Below are 18,405 nucleotides of genomic sequence, written 5' to 3'. Positions count from 1 at the left end.
TGGCACGCCCCCCCCTACCCACCTACATCCATTTGCTATCATTATGTACTACTGTCCCCTACTGTGGGACCGTGGCTGTGGCGCCCCCAAGGTCAGTGTCTGTGAGGGGGGGTTGCGAGGTGGAGAGGAAAGCCAGGCAGGGGGGCTCTTTACTCCTGAAGAAGCTGGAACAATCGATGGCAAGCCACCAGTCGCCACAGGGGCCCCCGAGGGCCCTCACAACACTGACATTAGTAGAGATGTCTTCCTCCATGGGGTGGAGGAGGGGGTGGCGCGTTAGGAGTTAATGAGGGAGGTGGGTGGGGGTCCCATCAGGAATGGTCCAGGGGCTTGAGGACAAGAGTGGATGGGGGGGAAATGGACAGCTTGTCAGCAGCTTCTCATGTGTGAAATTTTCTCCAGTACACTCATTCTGATAGAAATACAACTCTGATGATTTGACATAGGTTTTTACAATAATTTGAAGAATGTCTGTCACAGTTGGATGCTCAAATATGTGACATTTCAGCAGCAGGACATAGATGGACAGGACAATAAAAGCTGCGTTTTTTTTTTTTTAGCAAATGCAGGCCAGTGATTCAGATTTGACCATGCCAGCATCCTGTCTGCTCTTAAACATAAGCATTAGCACCGCTGAGCTCTGCAGTGGTGCATCTACACCATAAAAGACTTGAGGAAATCATGTGACATTTCCTTTCACATTGCCCTAAGTACTGTAGAATAAAATTTGCTTCATGTACTTTCAGCTGAACGCATCACAACTGGCTTTTCTCACTGAAGAAAACCACAAAAATCTTTGAAATAAGGTTGATTTGCCTACACTGCACGTGGCTTCATTCAGATAAGCCAGCTGCCATACTTGGAGACTTACTTACTTACTTAATGGCTAATAAAAAAAACAAATAGTCAGCATGTATATGTGAGATGTGGTGGTTTATTAGAAAATCTTAAACCCACAAGTATTAAGTTATAGATAGCAAACATTTATAATTGTCTTATTACCAATAAGAAACAAAACACCAGTCAGAAGGATTTTTCATAACATGGCAACCCAAAAAAATATTAATTTCAGTAACTGATCTACAAAGCAGCAGTAAATGACCCTTTACAGAGGGTAAACTGTCAGAAAGTGGTGGTACCATGAACTGTAGTTCAAACCAGGATAGTTCAACCAGACAAAAAAAGACAATCATAAAAACTGAATATTAATGTAATTAAAGCCATCTACCCTCACATGTCTGGTAACAGTCCTTAACATATAATTAAACCATTAGCAGATAGTTCACGGTGCCCTTCTCTTCACTGGAGTATCCAAAGACATGGCAACAACTACTCCAAATGACACTAAGGCCTAAAGTCTAGATAGGTCCATAAAAAAACAGCAACTCAGTACTGGGGCATGGCTTTGTTAGACATGGTCCTGCAATCTTTCCAGTTGTTGCCAGAGTTGAGTGTTTGTGCCCCTAATGGATCCATCAGGTCATTTAATACAGCTTTTTAAAAGGAGGCAGAGTTGTTCTGTTAGGCACACACAGAGGATTACTCATATAAACCACATGCAGTTAACCCATTGAAGCCTGGAAAGTGGATACGTCGTTTTGTAGTATTTGTATAAGCTCTAAAATACTTTTTGAATTTCATTTCTATCTGCTACAGAGGCTGAAAAATCGATTATTTAGTAGAAGCGTTCACACTTCTGTTCAATTTCCAGAAAAACTTCAGGTTTTAGGGGCTTATTTTAAAATTGCCCAGAGGTTTTACAGGCGTTTCAGGCGTCAATGGGTTAATGACTGCGGCCTCATCAAGAGAACCAAATGTGCAGTGAGTTGAGGACTCACTGTTGCCAGAAACCTCCAAAACCAAGCTTGTTGAGTGGGTCCCTGAAAGTTCTTAATCCAACAGCCATTAGGCTTCTGTATTCATTAAATGATTGTATACTATCTATAAAAACTGACTTTATCTCAAAAACCCATATCATGGTAACACTGTGAATAAAAGGGAGTAAAAACTTGATAAAATTAGTTTTCTTTCCATCACACTCTGGTCATCGACCCTGAAACCTTTAATTAAAACCAGAAGATGGACAATTTAATTTCCTCTTTATTACAATGACTCTGGCTTCATCCACACATCATCAATACAATCAAACATAAACATCTAGCAGTGCGTAACAGATAGAAACCATATAAAACTGAAAAGGTGACTTAAGAAGAGGGGGAGAGACGGGAGGGGGGGAGAGGAGTGTAGACAGAGGTGGGTGCTTTAGTCGGCGCTTTTCTTGGTTCTGCTTCTGGCACTCTTGGCAAGTCCAGGTGTTGTCTGGGTGCCTGTTTCCACCAATCTGGATTTGGGATCACGTGGTTTTCGAGTGGCGGGTACCTTCTTTTTTCTAGGAGATTTTTGGGGACTTTTCTTCACTCCATTCTCTCCTGCAGGGGAAATTCATCATGTTTAAGCATTAAAGCAACATAAGCAGATACCTACTTTCGTCTTTAAAAACAATTATTAGATGTTAGATGTTGTTTATGTCTTTGAATTCTGCCAGTCTAAACGTATTTCATGCAACTCTGCATGTTCTCCCTGTCTCCACTACAGTTTAATCTCCTTATGCCCTCTTGTTTTTGAGCTTTCATGATAAGAGCTGCCACAGTTGCTCAGTTGGTAGAAGTCGTCTGTTGTCTCAGATTCCAATCCTCACTCCAGTGAACTTGGAGTACAGTAGACATTAAGGGTTGGTGATTGTTCGGTTTTCATATAATTCAATCCTGCACAAGTTCTGCTCAAGCACTCATAGGTTTCTTTCTTTGAGCGACTTTCTCCCTTATCTCACAGCTGTTTACACGCTATTAGCTACTTTAGCTTAGCAGTAAGCAGTGGTTTCTCTCTGTGTCCCACTCTCCTGCTTTCTGTTGCCCTGTGTCAAATATTAAGCTATTCCCCTGGCTCCTTAAATGATTATAGAATGGTTATAATAAAATTTTGTTTTTTACTGTGTTGGAGGTGAGGCTGGTTTAGCTGGAAGCGTCGTGGAAACTCAAAGATTAATGTACAGCAGCTGTAGTTAGCCAATCCCCGAAAATTGGCAGAAATTAACGTAGCTCCTGTTTGCCGTCCCCCAGCACTTCCTGTGCCCTGGCCTAGCCTCCCAGGCCTCCTAAGGCTGGGTGACTGGGTGCTGATTAAAAGGGTTCAGCAGAACCAGAAACATTGTTAAATTGCACATTAGGGTGCAGATTCTAGAGATTATTTTTATGATACGACAAAAGTAAAGGGCATATACTGAGCATAAAAGTTGTGGCAGAAAGGTCGGTGTGATGCCACACTATTTTTCTGATTTAAAGTTCTTAAAGATGTCCTGATCAATACAGATGCAGTTGTAAAACAGAGGTCAAAGTTTTGTCTTTTTACAGTCATGAAGTCACACCTGCTTGACTGATCATGATTTGACTGCCATATGAAGTACCTCAATTGTGGATAAAGTATCACAAACTCAGCAGAGAACAATGGCTTCTGCAGAGGAAAAGGCCTAAATAAATTTACAAATAAATAAATAAATAGTAAAATTAACTAAATGACCCTAGATATATCAGATCAGGTTAAAAAAAAAAAAAGTACCTACCTTTTTTCCTTGGGGCACTCTTTTTCTTGATGGGTTCTCCATCAGTCTCACTCTCTTCTGCTTCCTCTGCCGGTTTCTTTCTCTTGGTGGTCTTCTGGAAGAAAATAAACAAAAGAAAATAAAGAGAAGTTGGGTGAACATGGACATACATACGTTAAAGTTACTTTAAATTTGTTAGTCAGCTGAGAGTCGTGATTTTTGTTTCACCAGCTTCATTCAGATACAGACGTTACACGGTCCACCTCTTTGAACTTGTTGTCATACTGAGTCGGTCGTGCATTTGTGTCTAATGCTTTCCCTCAGGTGTGACTCAGTCTGATTGAGGGAAGGCTACAAAGAGGAGGCAGCATCCTTTCCTCTCTCTCACTTCCACCTTGCCACTAGCCTGGTTAACACCAGACTAATCTCAAATGAGATGTGGTCTGGGAACCAACCTTTCATTTCTCCGTAGAGGAGGTGTGGTTTACGATCCTCCAGAGCCGTTTATTGGGCGCTTAGAATGTCTATCAAAAGTGTCTGTAGGTAGCTCTTAGCCAATCAGATCAGTTATACCAGATGACGTAGTAGAGCGACAGAAATTGATGTTTGTTGTGTGTGTGTCTGTGAGAGAGTGTTGCTTGCTGCTTTGCTTCTCCAGTTCTCGCTTTCTGCAAGATTATTTATTTTTACGCTTTATTCCCCCTCATGTCATTCAGACACACACATCCACTGATTTTATGGGCAATAATCAAGCTGCTGCAGGTCTCTCGGCGGCTCCGCTGTCCCCCGGCTCGTAGCGAGATCACCGGCGTTACAATAGCGGGGCTAATAGCTACCGCTAACACCGTAACGGTAGCGTAGCGCTACCGCTATTAGCCCCGGTACCGTAACGCCGGTGATCTCGCTACGAGCCAGGGGACAGCGGAGCCGGCGAGAGACCTTTCGCCTTTCAACTTTCGCTCTAAACTATTTAAAACACCATCTGCAGCTAAAGAGAGTTTCGCGTCTGCTGCAGGCATGTTGGATCCGTAAGAAAACTACAAGCTTCCGTCTGCCGGGTAGTACGCGTCATCGTCTTGCCGTCCCTCCCCGCTCTGTGATTGGATCCCTAAAACAGGGCTAAGAAAGCTCTCTGGTTTCCAGACCCCTTGGCAGTTCGAAATTAAATCGAGCGCGCAAGGCAGTCTGGGTATACCCAGGCTACCTTGCCACCAGCAGCAGCAGCAGCATGCAGATGGTGTTCAGGGCCTTTGGTTTGGTTTGTTTTAGTTCTGATCGGACTGGTGGCTCAGTTTGAGTATTTTATTTCTGTTTCTTTATTTTCAATAGGTTATGGTATTGGGATAGAGGGGATTCATTTGGATCTGCCAGGCCTTTGTTAGCTTGTTTAAGCGCCCCCCTTTCTTTCATTGATTTTTGCCGGCCCATCAGACCTTTGTTTCCAGTAGTTTGAGACCCGTTCTTGGTTTGTTTGACCCGTTTCACAAATCTGTTAATATTCTGTTTTGACTTGTAGTTTTGTTAGACCTCCTTTACAAGAAGCCTCTGGAGGGTCTTTACAGCCAACTTCAAAGAGATTGACACAACAACCTCACTTCTTGTTTTCAATTTTATCACCATAGCTGATTCGGAAACGGCTTATTGGACATTAAGGAGTACTCAAGTCAATTGAAATAAGACAAAACTGACAAAAGGGAGGAACACAAATGCAAAGAACAACACAGTCCCTTTAAAGGTCTTTAAATAAAGACATTTTCTTTGAGTTTGTCAAAGCCCCTCAAGGCCTGCAGCATCATTGAATAGTAAGAAGAATGAAGAGAAACACTGAGGCAAGGCAGTGACTTGGCGATGAGGCGACTCGACTTCTTTGAGCCTCCAGCCTTTTGTTTGTGTTTTGTCTGAACAACTGTAGATACTAATCCATTAAAACGTCAGATTTTATGTTCCACTGTGCGGAGCATCAAACAGAAACACTTTCTTTTGGTTGTAAAGCTTGTATAAAAACTGGGAACAACAAAGATGAAGGTTTCTAATAATGACTGCTAATACGGTGCAGAGTTTCCCATAAACAATGACTTTATTATCTCTGTCTGTGAGTTCTGCTGAGGAGAGACAGAAATGGTGGCCTCTGAGAGCGTCACACACTTAATGAAGGCAATTGACTCCTCCCTCTGTCCTCCTCCTTAATGGGCCTCTATAATGATGCTACACTCTCAGCCTGAACTATCACTCACACCCTGCCCCCCTTTCCATTTTTGCCTCCATTTTGACAATTGCTACCTCATGATCACCACACGGCGCACGCTGAGGTGAACAGATTGGCGGGATAATTACATACAATAACCAGTGCCGGGCCCAGTAACCTTTCGGCTGGCAACTCCATGTCCCCGGTGGCATCTTCCATATGCACAGAGTGAAAGAGCAAGAGGGAGAGAGAGAGAGACTGGAGATGAAGAGAGAAATAGGAAGACGGACAGCAGGAAACAACTCTGATTGTGTCGTAAATAAAATAAATGTAGAGCCATTTGAATACACATACTGTACATGTGTAACAAATAGCTGTTATTAATGGTTGTTTTTATGGCCTCTTGAATCATAGTCTTGGTTCACAGTACTGAAAAGGCTCTTGTTATAGGTGTCAATGATTGCATGAATACAGACTCAAAGACTGTGTCCATTCTCGTGTTTGTACAGCTGCATTTCACTCTGCAAATCACAATCTTATTAGAAAAACAGGAATAATTGGTGAGACTGTCTAGCAGAGATTGGTGGAAGTTATATTTGCACAGTAAGAGCTTCACAGGGCCCTCTTCTGTTTACCAGTGTTACCCCTATAATAGTAATGCCAAATATCTGTTTCAATGTTTCCCCACTAGTCAACAGCAGCAGCACTTAACTGCGAGTCCATGAACAAGTGAAGTGTCTATGGTTAGTGCTTCATGTATTAACGGTTGGTATAGAGTAGGGCTGGGCGATATGGCCCTAAAAGAATATCATGATATTGCAGACTATTTTTGCGATAACGATATTCTTGACGATATTAGGAAATACTTAAAATGATAGAAAATATGATTTTTTTTTGTAGTCTGTATAAATAATTAAAAATCTAAAATGTAGTTTGAAGTGCAAATCTCAACAGTTGCCAAATACAGAAAAATTTACTCTTGACTCTTGAGTATGAGCAAATAATAAAAATATTGTTTTATTTAAGGCATCTTATTTTGACAGTCTTCTTGTAAATTCTGTGGTGGATTCTCTTAACACGCTGTGCTCTTATTTTGAAAGCTGCATGTGTTTAGCGACAGGGAGTAAGTAGCTTTTTGTGATTTAAAACAACTTTAACCACTACATCAAGAAGTAGGAACGTTGCCAATATCATGATATGCATTTTTTTTAACCATAAAAAAAATATACCGATATTATCGTGAACGATACGATATGGCACACCCCTAGTATAGAGTAAGAATTGCAGCCAGCAGAGGAAAGCCAGAGGAGGAAGCTGAAGCAAGGCAGGCAAGCTAGGATCCAGGCGAGGCTAGGAGCTGCCTGCATAGAGAAACTTTTCTCTCAACCTATGCTCCCTTGTAAAAAAAGCTGGACAACATGAGACAGTAGAATATGAACCACCAACATATGGTGATATTGCAGACCTGGCTGCATGAAAACATCCTGACTTAGCTTAGCCTTAAAGCTAACAGGTCCATTGTCTATCGTGCAGACTGCACAAACGACTCTGCATTGCATCCGCCTGTGCTTTCTCTCTGCCTGGCTCTTGCTCACTCTCCGCTGAGTGAGTTATCTCTCCTGGGATGGAGATAAGACTCTCCAGGGACAGTCCACTCCAACAGTCTCTTATATACAGGATTTCAGTTCTGTTGTCAGTCTTTAGTTTGGACAGTCTGCTATACATTTTTTGAGGACAATGCAAGGTTTTGGTGTCTTACTGTACACAGTTTTGACAAGTGTCAATGCTGCATTTAGTAAACCGTGCATGTGTGTGTGCTGACCTTGGCAGGAGGTAAGACGGCTTCACTGGCAGGAGGGAACTTCAGCTTGCCATCATCTTTAGCCTGTAGAGCTTTCAGTCCGGCCTGCAGGACGGAGCGTAACTTCTCGTATGGTGGTTTATCTTGGTACCCCAAAGATTTAACCTCCTCCATGAACTTCTGGATCTCATCTGCAACACAACAGAGCAACAACTTCACGCACCAGCTCATCATAAACTGAAACATGTCGACTAGCTTTTTGCCTCAGAAAATGTAGGAAGGATTAACAGGATTACAGCTTCTTTCTGCTACAGTATATCAAGTGTTGTGCATTTACCTTCCCGTTATTTTGTTTGTACACTGCATATAACCATTTTGTTTTGTGACATGTTGAGTTAGCTCTAGTGAGGCTTGTGACTTCTCTCTCATTTCCAACACACTGTCGTCATCATTATGTTCTACTCTGGTTGCCGCATCCAGACTAATTCTGTTTGGTGTGACTTTCTTCAGATTTGACGTAAAGTCACAAACACACTCACAGATGGAGTTGTAAACAACACTTTGGTTGTGCTCAGTGGAGCAGAAAAAAAACGAGGTGTGACGCTTCGTGTTCATCTCCTCTGCCTGAACCAACACACAGCCTGCAGGTCAAAGTGCCAACATTAAAACAGCTACTTACCACAGTGAGACAACAAACGTCAAAGTCGCCACTTGCAGGCTGAACTAAAAATGTTTACTGCAGCATGTGTTATTAGACTTGTACCGTAATGAGAGGAATTACATGTGAAGGAATATAAATGAAAAATGTAATTGACTCAAAGCTAAGAATGGGCGATATGATTAGAATCCTTGATGATGATGCAAGAAGCTTTTAATTGTTATCGCAAAATATATCCAAAATATATTGTCATAAAGCAGTTCTGCTCATTGATTTCCAACATTGTTAGCTAATCGCCTACAACAACCAGAGATACTGAACATCATTGGAAGGCAATTTTTAAGTCATAATACGCATCTTTAATACATGCTTTAATATTTATACGTTACATGTTTTTTATAGCAGATTTTTTTTTGGGGGGGGGGGGGGGGATCAGCCCATCTTTAATAAAATATTTACATTCTGGACATTTTGTGAATCTTATTTCTTTGTCAGACTAATGATATCAATTGATGATTGAAATTGAGAGCTCATTTTGATAAATTTTCAATTTAGCATTAGTGAGACCGCTAGTATGGTTCTTTGGTCTTAATCCCCTTTTCGATTATTGCCCATGCTGCTGAGAGACTGGTTTTAACCTGTTGAGAGACTGGTTTTAACCTGTTGTCCAACGAGTAATCAGATAGATGGAAACAACAAATACACATCCACTAATAATTAATGGCCAAAATAATGCTACAAGTGTGTTTGTGTGTGTGTGTGTGTGTGTGTGTGTGTGTGTGTGTGTGTGTGTCTTTCTTACCTGGCTTGTCTTGAGAGGAGAAACACTTGTTCATAAATTCAGAGATGTCGTCTTGGCTCCTGTAAGGGAAAACAAGCAGCATGTTTTTGCAAAAAAGTTTGGAAATTCTCAGTTCCACTCTACTTGAAAGGGAAAACCTTAAATTGCTTTGTATAATAAAACATTTTTTCAAATTCCAAACTTTTGCAAGCCTAGATGCAGCAGACAATGTCATGCATTTACTGAAAGAATTCTGTCAGAGATGATGTGTGCAGGGAATGCAGGTGTGCTTCTCCAACCTGATTTTGGAGTCTCTGACGTAAACGGGGTCCTGCAGCTTGTCTTCCCAGGGCAGACGTCCACACAGCCACTGAACCATGCAGTAGCACAGGATCTCCAGGTCGCTCCGCCTACATGCAGCTGGAGCCAAACAACCACATCAGCAGAAGCAAACGCTGTCAGCAGTACTGGCATAGTAACACAAGCATTAAACATGGAAATGGATACTTATAATGTAAGTATAACGTCCTTCTATCATGGATGAAATCCTTTATATTATATATAGTTCAACATTTTGCACTTAGTTGTTTTCTTTCCACTGTAGCTTCTGAATTTGACAGAAACAGAAATGTGAAAACTACATTACAAAGAAAGACGTGAATCAGCGTTTCCCAAAATGTTGAATGAAAATAATAATTAGAATAATAATAAAAATTGTCTTCCAATAACGCAGTTCGAAGCCAGTTTGAATAACTTGTAGATGACCTAAATATGAGGAGACACACGTCTGCTGTGTGCAATCAGTTTCTATGTAGTAGCCTTTTATTCTAGCCTCAATAACTAAAACAAACTGTCAGAGGCTTTCCATAAAAAAAAATATCCCATATGTATTTTTTTTATTATTGTGTTGAACTGTGCAATAGTTAGTCTGACCATAGGCAAAACAATAAAACTTTTCCCCACAGAATTAAAGAACTGGCGGTTTGTTTGTTTTTTTTGTTTTTTAATTTTATCTTTATTGAGGCCAACAGGTTACATACAACATAGGATATTTTCCCTTCTTAAAAAACAAAACATAATTTCTCTTATATGTACAGGTTCCTGATACATAGGAAAAGCAAAGAAAGGAAAAGAAAACTAAATCATAGAAAAGATAACAATCAGGATGGCGGTTTGGTTTTAAAAGCTGTATTTGGATTATAGAACTACTAGTAGTGAATTTGTACCTACTTGCGCCTTTGTGGGCGTCGATGCTTGTGAACTCAATGGTACCGTCGTGACATCTCTTGGGGTCTTCCTTGTACTCTTTTGGGACATTGTCTGGTGCGTACCTATATGCCAGCCCATAATCTACTAAATAAACCTACAAAAAGACAATGATTCAGACACACACACACTGGCCAAGAGCAAGATTACATATAACACATTACAGTATTATATAAAAAAAACATTAAAGGCTAATCACTGGAAACATTACAAAGAGTGAGTTTGATCATCTGACTGAAATCACGGACAGCAGAATATTCTGCCCCTTTGAAATTTCATTTGATATTCCACCTACAAAAGGGCCATTTTTAGTATTCGGTGTGCCTGTATACCACAGTTGGTTATTGGTTTTAATAAAGAAACATATAGAAAGAAGACCAAACTTACATATCAGTACCTCCAGGGGAAAACATACAAGAAAGAAAAACCTACCTTACCTAATAATAAAATCCTCAGGGGCCGATTTTTAAATTGTCATTTATAAATAGCTCTTTAATAACACCACCAATGATACATTATTAATCTTCAATCTAAATATTTGCCCCTGCCTTGTTTGCTAGAAAAAGCTCTTAGCTGCTGCCATCTAATCTCCCTGTTTGGAACATCCACACACACACACAAACGCACACATACACACACACACACACACACACACACACACACACACACACACACACACACACACACACACACACACACACACACACACACACACACACACACACACACACACACACACACACACACACAAACACACACACACACACAAACACTCCCTCCTCTCCAGGCCTTAATTGAATCTAATGAAGCAGCACAAGAGTGTTATGATCAAAAAACACAATCACCTCCCTGTTTTCAAGGAGCAGTGCTGGGGTCAGAGTAGCAACTTGATTTCTGAACATTAAAAAAATGCAGCGCTGTAAAGCATATATCTTCCCAAAAGAATGTGCATCATTTCAGTCATAGGATGCTTTAACTTCAACTGACCTGGTTGGGATCACTGTGGCTCAGCATGAGGTTGGAAGCCTTGATGTCAGCATGCACATACTCATGTTCATGGACGTACTCCAGAGTGTCCAGCTAAACAAGGAGAAATTACAGTGATAGTGATCACACCAATATTAGAGTTAAAAAAAAGAGTGAGAGAAATTGTGTTAATTTTTTTGTAGCTTTGTAAACAGAATGCAGAGCACGTCTGGAGGTGTGAATGACATCTATACAGTGTGGACACTTTTACAACATGTTGAAAGGTTACCTGCCTCCACGTGACAGCAGCATCACTTCAGCAGATGCATGATTGCAGTCATGTGACCAATGTGGGTAACTGAACCAGCACTTATTATATTTAGGCAAATACCAGAACATTTACATTTCTATTAAGTTAAAAAAAAAAAAGGTTTAAGCCCTTCTGGAGCTGTGTTGACCAAATATTTTTTTTGTCATTAATGGATTTTTTTTTAACAATGACAAAAATCTGAAGGCCGTCAGTCATGTTGACAGATACCCAATTCAAACACTCTTTAAGTATCCCAATACGCACAATTATTAACACGTGTACTTCATGCATGGCTTTTACCTCAAATAGCATGATCATCATAAAGGGCATGTCTATAAGTGGGAAACTAATGGGTACCCATAGAAACCATTTTCATTCAGATATCCCTCACTTAAATTTAGCTTAACTTTTTGGAGCATCTTCTTGATAAAGCATCACATCCAAGTGGTAAAAAAAACAACACATTTAACAACATAGCAACCAAAAGTTTTTTTTCTTTCTTTTTTTTGAATAGGCACTCTTCAATTAGTTTTCTTAAAACTGTTGTGAAGATGTATACTGAAAGGGACCAACAAAAAAACCTGTCCTACTGGTCTAAAATATATACAGAGAGGGGAATATATTATGGGCATAACTGAGATAACAAAAACCTTCATTAATCTGATGTGTAAAAGCGGAGGCCACAGATTGGATGCCATTATCCAGATATAATCAGACTGTAGCATGATCAGAAAAACCCTTAGTGTCCTGAAGTCAGATCACAAGCTAGTAGAGACCACAGGAGAGGATCACTTCCAAACCACCATTAATACTGGGCACAGCTGGGGATGTGTAAATGTCAATAACTAAAGGAATATATCCGTCTTTTGGGTTCTCCGTATTAATGACGTTAGAGCTAGAAAAGCCATAATTACAGCCCTGATTCCAAAAAAGAAATGAACAGAGAATGCAATGATTTTCTAATCCTTTGCGACCTACATTCAACTGAATACAGTACGAAGAAAAAATATCAAATGCTCAAACTGTGGAACTTTTTCCTTTTGTAAAACAGTCATTCTGATTTTGATGCATTCTGTTTTCATTCACATTTAACAAAGCATCCTAACTTATTTGGAATCGGGGTTGTATTAACACACAAGATGTTGTTTACTCCACATTGTTATTTAATGTGGAAAACATTAAAGCAAAATGAAACCATTTGATCATGAAATCACCAACCAGTCGAAGACCAAGCTGCAGGACCAGTTTTCTGGGGAACCTCTTTCCACATTCTTCAAACTTCTTCTGCAGGTCTGTGCCGAGCCTATCAATCACCATGAACCTATACCTGGAAGGTACAAAGAACACTTCTTTAGTACATCTGAAGTGTCACATATGAGGACATTGCAGAATTCACTGCATTCGGAAAAGATGTCAAATATATTCGTTTTTATGTTTATCCAAAAGTTGTTACAGCTGTTTGTCTGTACAGTTTGGAATTGGATCTTTTCTTTGACACTGCGGGAATTTTAAACTTGACTATTCAAAGAAAATCTGATATGAAAATAGTGGTAACGTTTATTTGCCCCCAAAAAGGCCCTTGATCAGGCATTGTTTTTGTCTTTTGTAAGACTAAAAGATGCTGTGAGGTGAAACGAAAACAAAACAAATTATTCTCTTTCACCCCTGTGAACAGTCCTGGTCTAAGACTTACCTTCTCTCTCCTCTTTCATGCAGACCAGAGCCCCAGTACCTGGGAACACCCAGATGTTTCAGCTTGTGAGACTTCATCCAGCTCTGAACTGCAGGACAAGAGGATATATATCAGAAATGTTTCAAGTACCTTTATTCTGGCCAAAATATGCTAAAAGTATGCATAAATCCTTGGAATGCACCCAATGTAAATCAAAGACAGTTTGGTTCCTACAATTTCCTGTGATCACACTGCTAACTGGGGCGTGTGTAAGTGGGTGATAACTGCGATGCTCAAAGTAATAAGAGTATAATTCCATAGGGGTGGGGGTGGGGTGGGGGGGGGGGGGTGCAGCGTGGCCGCAAGCTAATCTGCTGCTGGGACAAATATTTACCAACAACGTGAGATTCCAGCATGAATAAAATATGAGCCTTTGGTTCCTTAGTAATATAACAGTTAATTGTCATGGGAGATTGACATTTGGATTGTTATTATATAAAATGCAGAGCTGTGGCCTGGGGGCCAACAGCGCTGCCACCAAAAGCTTCCCTTCCTCTGCAGGGCCCCTCCGTGCCTCGGCTACAAGATTGTCTTTTTTAATTAAGAAAGTTGGCTTTCTTTTATTTGTTTGCCCTAGTGGTGAAAGACTATGTTGTGTTATGATCACAAGGCTAACTTTAGTTGAGCTTAGTGTCATACTTCTAGGTGTCTGTGTGTGTGTGTGCATGTGGGTTCGAGTGTGTGCGTGTGATAATCTGGCTTACTCAGGTCAGGTTTAGCAGCTCTCATGTAGAACTTGAGCTCAGAGAACAGCGGCCCGTTGTCACTGGGCTCCTTTGGACAAAATAGCAAGAACAGAGCAGCTGTTTAAACCGAAAAAACAGTGCAAAAACAAAGAACCTTTACCATTTGAAGATAAAAAGATGAATTACAATTCTAAAAGTCCAGTGTTTGACTGTCCACTGGTGTAAATAATAGTTAGTTACAGCCCCATGAAAGTTCATACAAATAATATGTGAGCAACAAGTAACATAGAGACAACATAGAGCAAACCTGGCTTTTGATTTGCTCCATTGTTATCAATGGCCACATACATACAAGGAATTTAAATGTGCATATTTCCTGATCTTTCTTGTCTTTTATGATAATAAACTCAATATCATTAGACGTTGGACTGTTGGTTTGTTGGTTACAGAATGATTCACTGGGCAGATTCATCAATGATGGAAATGATAGATAGTAACTGCCTATTAAAATGCATGCAGCAACAAAAAATATGCAAGCAAGACAACAAAGACAAGCAACATGTAACATGAATATGAAGCAGTTCTGAAATTTGATTAGTGGCATTTTTCACAATGACCAAATACATGCGTAAACCGCTTCAATCCGATAATAATAGTAATAATAAAAATAACTTTATTTATAAAGCACCTTTTAAAAACTTACAAAGTGCTTCAACAGAAAGCAGTTAATCACAACAAGAATGATGCCATAAGGCTCAAAACAATTCTTACTTTAAAAGACAAACAATAAAAGACAGAAAAGGAACATCACAAGACATTCTCAGATCCACAGAAAATAAAAAGGTAAAAGGAGAAAAAAGGTGAAAAAGTGAAGAAGTAAAAAGGATTAGTAAAATAGAAAGCATTACACAAAAGCAAGTCTAATAAAGTGGGTTTTAAGAAGTGATTTAAACGAAGTTACAGATTGAATATTCTGGTTTCAACGACGTATGTTCTAATCAATGGAGCATTATTTAGCAGTTGTGCTTGACAGTATAGAGGACTTACTCGACGGACAGGCAGTTTAGCGGTAGCCTTGTGTTGCCACATTAAACCCAGTTTAAATTCTTCTTTTTTTAATTATGCACACTTCATGGTAAAGTGTCTCAGGTTCATAATAGGGGATAGCTACACCCATCACTGCTAACTGTACAATAAGACTGTCTGGCCTCCTCCTCATCAAAAAATGATTGTGTCATACTTTTCTATTGTCTTTAATGGGTGACACAGTGTCTCAAGGCAGCAAGCTAATATTGCGTGCTGGACTTGATTGTATCTTAAACAGCTGGAGGAGCCTACTGTGGTGCTACCAGTTGGCTGACTATGCTAGCTGAATTTGTGCTCATGTCATTTTCAAAACATCTTTTCACCCAAACATTACCAAAACATTCGAGAGATGTATTACAGAAAGTGGTTTTTCCCTGACATGACAGTGAATATGTTAACCCTGATATGAGGGAAACTGTCGGTTTTCGGTTCCTGAAAGACAGAGAACCTCAACTCTGGCTGAGTTTCTCTCTGTCTCCTCCCTCTTTCAGAGGAATGTTCTCATAAAATCAAATTGCATATCTCAACACAAACTGAGTTTACTGTTGTCAGAATCACAATCCTGTTTGAATATTAGTTTGTTTCTCAATAACTGTGTAAGCAACACAGCAACTACCCTTACCGCTTTTAAGCACATCAGTCATGTGTTTGAACAGAAATATTAGCCTTCACAGTGCCAGTGTCATCCTCAGCTCAGAAATAAACCTCTGCATGTACTTATTTTTGCAAGTGGAAGTTCTTCTTTCTTTATATATACTGATGGAACACGATTCCTATAATATTGAAGATTATATTGATGATTATATGATGCAGGCTGTGGATATTATATTTCTAAGGTGCGGCAGCTGCATAATGATTTTTATAGGTAGGTGTTGGCTGTTTGAACCTGTTTAACTACATTTGTTCAAATCACTGAAACACAGCCAGTGAATGCTGTTGAGCAAAGATGTCTGAAATATAAAACTTCTGTATTTTAACTTCAAAATGACCAAACACATTACAACTGGATCAGAATGCTTGCTTACAATCATGTCTCAATATCTTTTAAAAAAATGTATTTAGTAACATATACATATATATATATATATATATATATATATATATAGCTTTGAGCTATATATACATATATAGCTTTTAGCTTTCTAGTTGATAAGACAACCAGACTGCCCTATCTCCTGCAAATTTGTCAGAGGAAGTCCTCCGCGTTAGACTAGTCTTAACTAATTTCTATCAAATGATGTACTGTATCTTGCCAAATTGCAATTTGACCTCTTGTCGGGCTACACTGTATGTCCACACTATGATTCGAGATATATTTATGTAAACTGGGTTTCAGTTTCAGTATACTTCTGTAAAAAACAACTGAGTTGCACGCAAGGATGTGGGCTGTGGTTGTATCTAGGAGGTAGTATGTTGCTCTTCAAGGAAGTGCACTTATGACATAGAGAACATGTACAAAATAAACTTCTAGTTCACATTTTCTTAGGTTGTTTAGAGACTTACCACTTTGATGACATATGGTGCGTCAGCACCCACAGGTTTTGCAGAATTCTCATCAGCTGGAAATCAGAAGAAAAAGAAAAAAATTTACTTCTCGGTCAAATATAAAATAAAGATGTTGCAGATTATCATGTGCACAGAACAAAGCAGAATTTAAATAGATAAAAAGTACGCTTGTTTGTGAATGATCTAAGTTTTGGCAGTAAGTTAAGTCTGAGAGAAAGTCTGTAGTCAAAATCATCTATGGACATCATCCATCTACTCTTACCCAAATATATGAGACCAAAGCCCCCTTTTCCGATTGGAGCCCCCAGCTTCCATGCCTTCTTCCCAGTGTCTGTCAGGACCTCACCGGGTGGGAACTCCTCTGCCAGCTTCCTCTTAGCCGGAGCTCTGCCTTTCCCTGCCGCCTTGGCTTTAGGAGGCATCTGAAACGCACAGTCACCTAGCATCACATGCGCAGATTAATCCACGATTTGTAGGCTATTCATCTTGTGAGTTAACGCTAATTTTTCAAAGTGTAGTGACGTGGAGCTACACGTTATCTTACTTTAACTGTTAGTGGACCAACGAGCTCTCATCTGAGTTACGTTGTGAACTAGTAACTGCAGCTTAACTTATCAAAAGCTAAGTAACACATGAGGAGTTAATCTTCTGTGCTACATGAAGTCGTGTTATTGTATTAGTATCGTTAACTGAAGCTTTTGTTTGTAAACATAACAGGCTCACACATTTGAATGGAGTGGGTCGAGCTAACAGAGTCATGTTAACGTTACGTTTGTATACATGTCGGTTAACGTTAGCTAACTCTTCATGCTAACCGCGCTGTCACGTTAGCGTCTAACGTTATATATCACGTTATATAGCTCCTACGTGACGTTAAATAACAACAGCTTTGCGACGTTTTCAGTTAAACAGCCACTTACACACTTTATCAAGTTATAGGATGAATACACACCTTGACGTAGTTGTTTATTATCCGTAAAGCCGTATGAGGGACCAAACTTCCCGCAAAACTACCAGTCAGGAAGTGACGTCACGATACTTTGCTATTCTATTGGCCGAGTACGCTGCGTAGCCTACGACAGAGAATCTACGTAAGTGTGTGTGCTTGAACTATTGAACATACAGTCATGGGAAAATGATTAGACCACCCTTGTTTTCTTCAATTTCTTGTTCATTTTAATGTCTGGTACAACTACTACAACAACTAGGTACATTTGTTTGGACAAGTATATGGATAACAATAAAATAGCTCATAAGAGATTAATTTAAGCACTTATATCTAGCCATTTTCCATGGTTTTCTTGTTGATGATTTTTGTTATTATCAATAAGACCATGGAAAATGCTAGATATCAGCTCTTAAATTAGACTCTTATGAGCTATTTTTTTGTTTCCCATTTATTTGTCCAAACAAATGTACCTTTAGTTGTACCAAGCAAGAAAATGAACAAGAAATTGAAGAAAAAGGGTGGTCAAATTTTTTTCCCATGACTATATTGATGGCAATATGTGATGTTTGGGTTAACTGTATAGGTATGATTTTTTTTTTTACACTTCCCAGGTGGTGGAAAGTACATTTACTCAAATACTGTACTTAAATAAAATTTTGAGGTACCTGTACTGTACTTGAGTTTTTCCATTTTATGTAACTTTATACTTCTAATCCACTACATTTTTAGGCAAATATTGTACTTTTTAATCAGCTTTAGTGACTAGTTACTTTTTGGGTCAAGATTTAACATGAAAAACATGATAAATTTAAAGTGATCAGACATTTGTTTCTAAATGATACCTCATAACAATATATTAGGTAGTTAAAATGAGCCCTGTC

At 39.5% G+C, this 18,405-nt stretch overlaps 2 protein-coding genes across 4 annotated transcripts in view; one reads left to right on the top strand and one right to left on the bottom strand.

The window, feature by feature from the left end:
* Positions 1-914: 914 nt before the first annotated feature.
* vrk1 (VRK serine/threonine kinase 1) lies at positions 915-17,525 on the bottom strand. 3 transcript variants are annotated; one of them, XM_059353929.1, is made up of 12 exons: positions 16,838-17,525; positions 16,573-16,628; positions 14,002-14,071; positions 13,259-13,346; positions 12,784-12,892; positions 11,277-11,369; positions 10,254-10,386; positions 9,323-9,443; positions 9,045-9,103; positions 7,606-7,775; positions 3,620-3,713; positions 915-2,429 (listed from the first exon to the last, which is right to left on the bottom strand). In XM_059353929.1, the coding sequence occupies exons 1-12, from the start codon at positions 17,019-17,021 to the stop codon at positions 2,263-2,265; spliced, it is 1,344 nt and encodes a 447-aa protein (XP_059209912.1). In that variant the 5' UTR covers positions 17,022-17,525; the 3' UTR covers positions 915-2,262. The 3 variants fall into 3 exon arrangements, with proteins under 3 accessions (XP_059209912.1, XP_059209913.1, XP_059209915.1); XM_059353930.1 differs by having other exon boundaries at positions 3,620-3,710; XM_059353932.1 differs by lacking the exon at positions 915-2,429 and adding an exon at positions 3,132-3,510 and having other exon boundaries at positions 16,838-17,319.
* The window catches only part of si:dkey-288a3.2 (protein phosphatase 1 regulatory subunit 37), a 75,933-nt gene continuing 74,949 nt past the window's right edge, over positions 17,422-18,405 (top strand). Inside the window, exon 1 of the mRNA XM_059353928.1 lies at positions 17,422-17,666. The gene's annotated coding sequence lies outside the window, so the exon portion shown is untranslated. The remainder of the gene's footprint in view (positions 17,667-18,405) is intronic.

Source organism: Centropristis striata, chromosome 16 (genome assembly GCF_030273125.1).
Source record: "Centropristis striata isolate RG_2023a ecotype Rhode Island chromosome 16, C.striata_1.0, whole genome shotgun sequence".
NCBI classification, from domain to species: domain Eukaryota; kingdom Metazoa; phylum Chordata; class Actinopteri; order Perciformes; family Serranidae; genus Centropristis; species Centropristis striata.
This window is presented reverse-complemented; position numbering and strand designations above follow the sequence as displayed.

Coding starts and splice junctions, on each gene's coding strand:
- vrk1 (XM_059353929.1), bottom strand. CDS start 17,021: ATGCTAGGTGACTGTGCGTTTCAGATGCCTCCTAAAGCCAAGGCGGCA. Junction 11,370..12,783: donor TGCAGCTTGGTCTTCGACTG/GTTGGTGATTTC, acceptor CTCCTTGTTTAG/CTGGACACTCTGGAGTACGT. Junction 9,444..10,253: donor CGACGCCCACAAAGGCGCAA/GTAGGTACAAAT, acceptor GTTTGGCTCCAG/CTGCATGTAGGCGGAGCGAC.